This window comes from Oreochromis aureus, linkage group 1, assembly GCF_013358895.1.
Source record: "Oreochromis aureus strain Israel breed Guangdong linkage group 1, ZZ_aureus, whole genome shotgun sequence".
Classification (NCBI taxonomy): Eukaryota; Metazoa; Chordata; class Actinopteri; order Cichliformes; family Cichlidae; genus Oreochromis; species Oreochromis aureus.
In genome coordinates, this window is record NC_052942.1 from 35,912,097 (window position 1) to 35,915,714 (window position 3,618).

Below are 3,618 nucleotides of genomic sequence, written 5' to 3' on the forward strand. Positions count from 1 at the left end.
GAGTTCTTGTCTTTTGGAACAGACATCTGGAACTGCCTCACCTAAATGTAACACATGCCACTAATAGGGTTACACCTAATAAATACACAGCCACCCATTTAGCCTCTAGTCTTATAACCACTAATCACCTCTTACAGGTATTTTATGCGATCTGTATTAGAAGCATGCAACAATCTACTGAGAAACCTTCATGCACATAATACAAGCTCTTTCTGCAGTTCCTCACCTTAGCTTTTAGTGGCAGAGCATAGACAGATTCGGTGAGTGAAGAATTCTGCCTTCGGTCCAGAGTGTGGTAGACATGGTCCTCCCCGTCCTCTTCATCCACCACTTCCTGTTCCTTGTCTTCCAACTCCCCCTCTGACTGGTCAGGAGAGGACAGACGTGGCCGGCTAACCAAATCTTCTGACCATCTGTCTCTGAGGAAGTTAAGCATGTAAGATAACAGCAGAAGACAATCAGATGTATCTTAGTAGAGGCACAAACTAATACAGCCTCTATTTATTTATTTTACATAGCACACATTTTGGTATTTTTATATGGGGAACACTGGTTATTAAAATCACTCATTATGTTATATTCAAGTATGTTAGCGAGCTATGACAGTGTGATACAGGAGAGCCTAAAAAGTGTTTAATGCTTAAAGCATTTTTTCTGTCTTTAAAAAGAAGACTTCAAAACAGATTTAATTCAACCAAATAAGCATAACTGTATGTTCTTTATGCTGCTATAAAGTTATTTTTAGAACAAATAAAATGTACTAATGTGGTATGTATCCAACAGTAAACTAAAAAAAAAAAAAAAAAAGAACAGACAAAGGCATATGGTGGATAAACTGCAAATTTAAAACATAAATTAAATCTCTTTTTATAACAATTTTTTTTTCCAAGGTCACTTTTATGAACAGTTTATTTTCTCTTAAAACTCCTGCCAGAGAAAATGAATTGTATTCTTTCTGACACACTGGTGATGACACAAATCTTGACATAATACTGTTGCCTTTCCCATATGATGGCTACCTTGTGTAAAGTGCCGTGCTGATGTTTGGCTCAGATGTGAAGGATTCTGACTGACCACTCTCGGATAAAGACATCAGCCGGGCAGGAGGGATGGCCCATGTCTGCCCAGTGAGTGAGGATGATAAAATGGCTGCTGCTAAGGCTGACCTGTAGATAGAAACACATACTTTATGAGACACTATGTGTAACAGAAAGGTAAATGAAATGCATGGAAAGCATCGCATGCAAATTTGAAGTCATACTGAATTTTTGACTTAATCGAGTTTGGATGATGACGATTATCAATAAATGCATCATTTATGACAACAACAACGGCACAAGCAGAGCAGATCATCAACCAAAGCCAGTGCTCTAGTTTTCAATTTAATTAAAATGACTTGGACCTGCACTAAACTTTAATGGTTTCTTCCTTACACATGATCTATCGCTACACAAAGTTTCATGATATTTTGCTTGTTAAAGTTTTTTGTAATAACAGATAGAAAAACAAATGAAGCCCAGCTTGCGGAAGGACAGAACATAACCTCAAATACGGTGGAAATAATTAACATTTCTATAAATAACCTCTAACAATCTCATAGCAAACATCAAAATGTGGATTAAATGACAGTTTAGCAGAAACATGAAACATGAAAGGATGTTGGAGGTTATGGGCGATAAACAGAAAGTGTTAGGTACCTGGGTCTCTCAGGTGAGGGGTTTGGGCTGCGAGGGGGAGGGGTACGAGGTACGGCTGGTTTGGGAGCAATGGAGGCAGCAGGGATCAAACCATGAGCTATATGCTTCTACGCAACACACAGAGAAGAGTTAGAGGGACATACAGACACAACGCTTCAGGAGGGTTTATATAAGATGACACCAAACTGAGGGGGGAAAAAACAAACAAAAAAAAACACAGATGTTGTGCAGGATGAACAGCAGGGGAAGGGTAAAGGGATTTATTACAGAATCACAGTATGACCACCTGACGACCAGTGTTGAGCGTAATGAAGGCACAACAGCACCAATATTTATCCTTACATTTTACTAAGTAATGCTAGAGCAATCGCTAGTGCACAAAAAACCCTCAATTCACCATTTATACAAACTCTAGCTTAAAAAATAGACAATACCATCAATTAAATACTCATTATCAAGAGTTAGCTGCAGTATTTTTAAAAACAAAGAACTCCTGCTATTATTAATTAACCCTAAGTAACGCCTTAAAAAACACAAAAAATAATAAGACAAACTACAAAAGGTTAATATATATCATAAAAGAAGGGAAACTTACAAACTCCTTGTCTTTCTCCCTCCTAAAGCTAAATCTTAACATACTGGAAATACGTTTTACAGTTGCCGTCTGCTATATAGGTTAATGTTATTTAATGCTTTTGCGAAGTATTCTTTCAATTACACCGTTTTACAATTAAATCAGAAATGTAATTCGCCTTACAGCGAGAAAGGAAAATGCGTAAGCTAACTAAATTCAACAAGGCTGGCTGCTTGCAGTTTCCTTGTATCTAGACGCTTCACAACAACAAGGAACCGTGCTCCAAACGTAACGCTGATTGGCTAAGTTCGAAGGCAAAAGCCAACCAGAGACTGTTTTGATCCACCTAGCAACGACTTGCTTACCAACTCGCAGCCTGGCCAACAGGGGACGATGTTGGCCCATTAAAATAACACCCTTTGTCCCAGAAAAACTTTTTCTTTTTCTTCTTTCACTGCTGGTGACTTTTAATTTGAAGAACAGGGCTTTTTTCAGGTAGGAATAAGTAAATAAAACGTAATTCTCCCACCTGTAATAGCCGCCTACCTGAAGGCCTGCTGTGTTTGTTCTGTCTAAATTCCCAAACTATTTATCTATTGTATTATAACAATGGCTACTTTTATAGGTATCCCAGTTGCAATCTTTACAGTTCCTCGCCAATAGAAAATACGTCAAACTATAAAATCCACACAATCAACACAAAACCAAATACAGAAGACAACCATAAAGCCATAAACTGTGCGCCAAATCAAAAAACCGTCTATGCCTTTCTTTAATCTTTTAAATAACTGAGACGTTCCTCAACAAAATACAGCTATGTGTGGGTCAGATCTTTAGCCTGTTTTTTGTCATTTGAAGCATAAATTATACTTAGAAGCTTTAAAAAGGCATTCTAAGTATAATTTTAACCTTTTTATTTCTTTCCAACATGAAAAACAGTTATTGTAATAAATGGGAAAAAGTGTAATCTTGGTTTTGTTCTGCTACTTAGTTTAAAACAACAACAACAACAAAAAAAAAACTTTGCCTCAGGAAATGTAGACAAATAGTGACTAAAGTCAACACATTGGTTCCTGCAATATCTACTTTTCTGATTAAATAAAGCTGGAGAGAATTTTATCTTTCCAGGGCTACGTTGGAACTAAAATCACAGAGAGATGAAGAAAATCTCAGTGGATAAAATTTACCCACATGGTATTTCTTTTCAGTTTCTGTGGATTAGGATGTCATATGATCCTGGGCTAGACGTTCAATAGTTAAAAGCACGAGTCTTGACTTGGCGTGTATGTGGTCAAGACTCATTCCACGCATTCCCGACCTGATTGGTAACTGGAACCACAGACAGAA

General features: G+C 37.4%; 1 protein-coding gene across 5 annotated transcripts in view; it reads right to left on the bottom strand.

Moving 5' to 3' along the window:
- Window positions 1-2,554, bottom strand: part of cep89 (centrosomal protein 89) — a 58,028-nt gene extending 55,474 nt beyond the window's left edge. For 4 of the 5 annotated variants that reach the window (XM_031746425.2, XM_039613265.1, XM_039613261.1 and 1 more), the window contains exons 1-4: window positions 2,293-2,554; window positions 1,698-1,804; window positions 1,020-1,166; window positions 227-419 (exon numbers count right to left, since the gene is read on the bottom strand). In XM_031746425.2, the coding sequence (XP_031602285.2) occupies window positions 227-419; window positions 1,020-1,166; window positions 1,698-1,804; window positions 2,293-2,334 (489 nt within the window). In that variant the 5' untranslated portion in view covers window positions 2,335-2,554. The remainder of the gene's footprint in view (window positions 1-226; window positions 420-1,019; window positions 1,167-1,697; window positions 1,805-2,292) is intronic. The other variant, XM_031746426.2, reaches the window with a different exon arrangement.
- Between the last annotated feature and the right edge of the window lie 1,064 nt (window positions 2,555-3,618).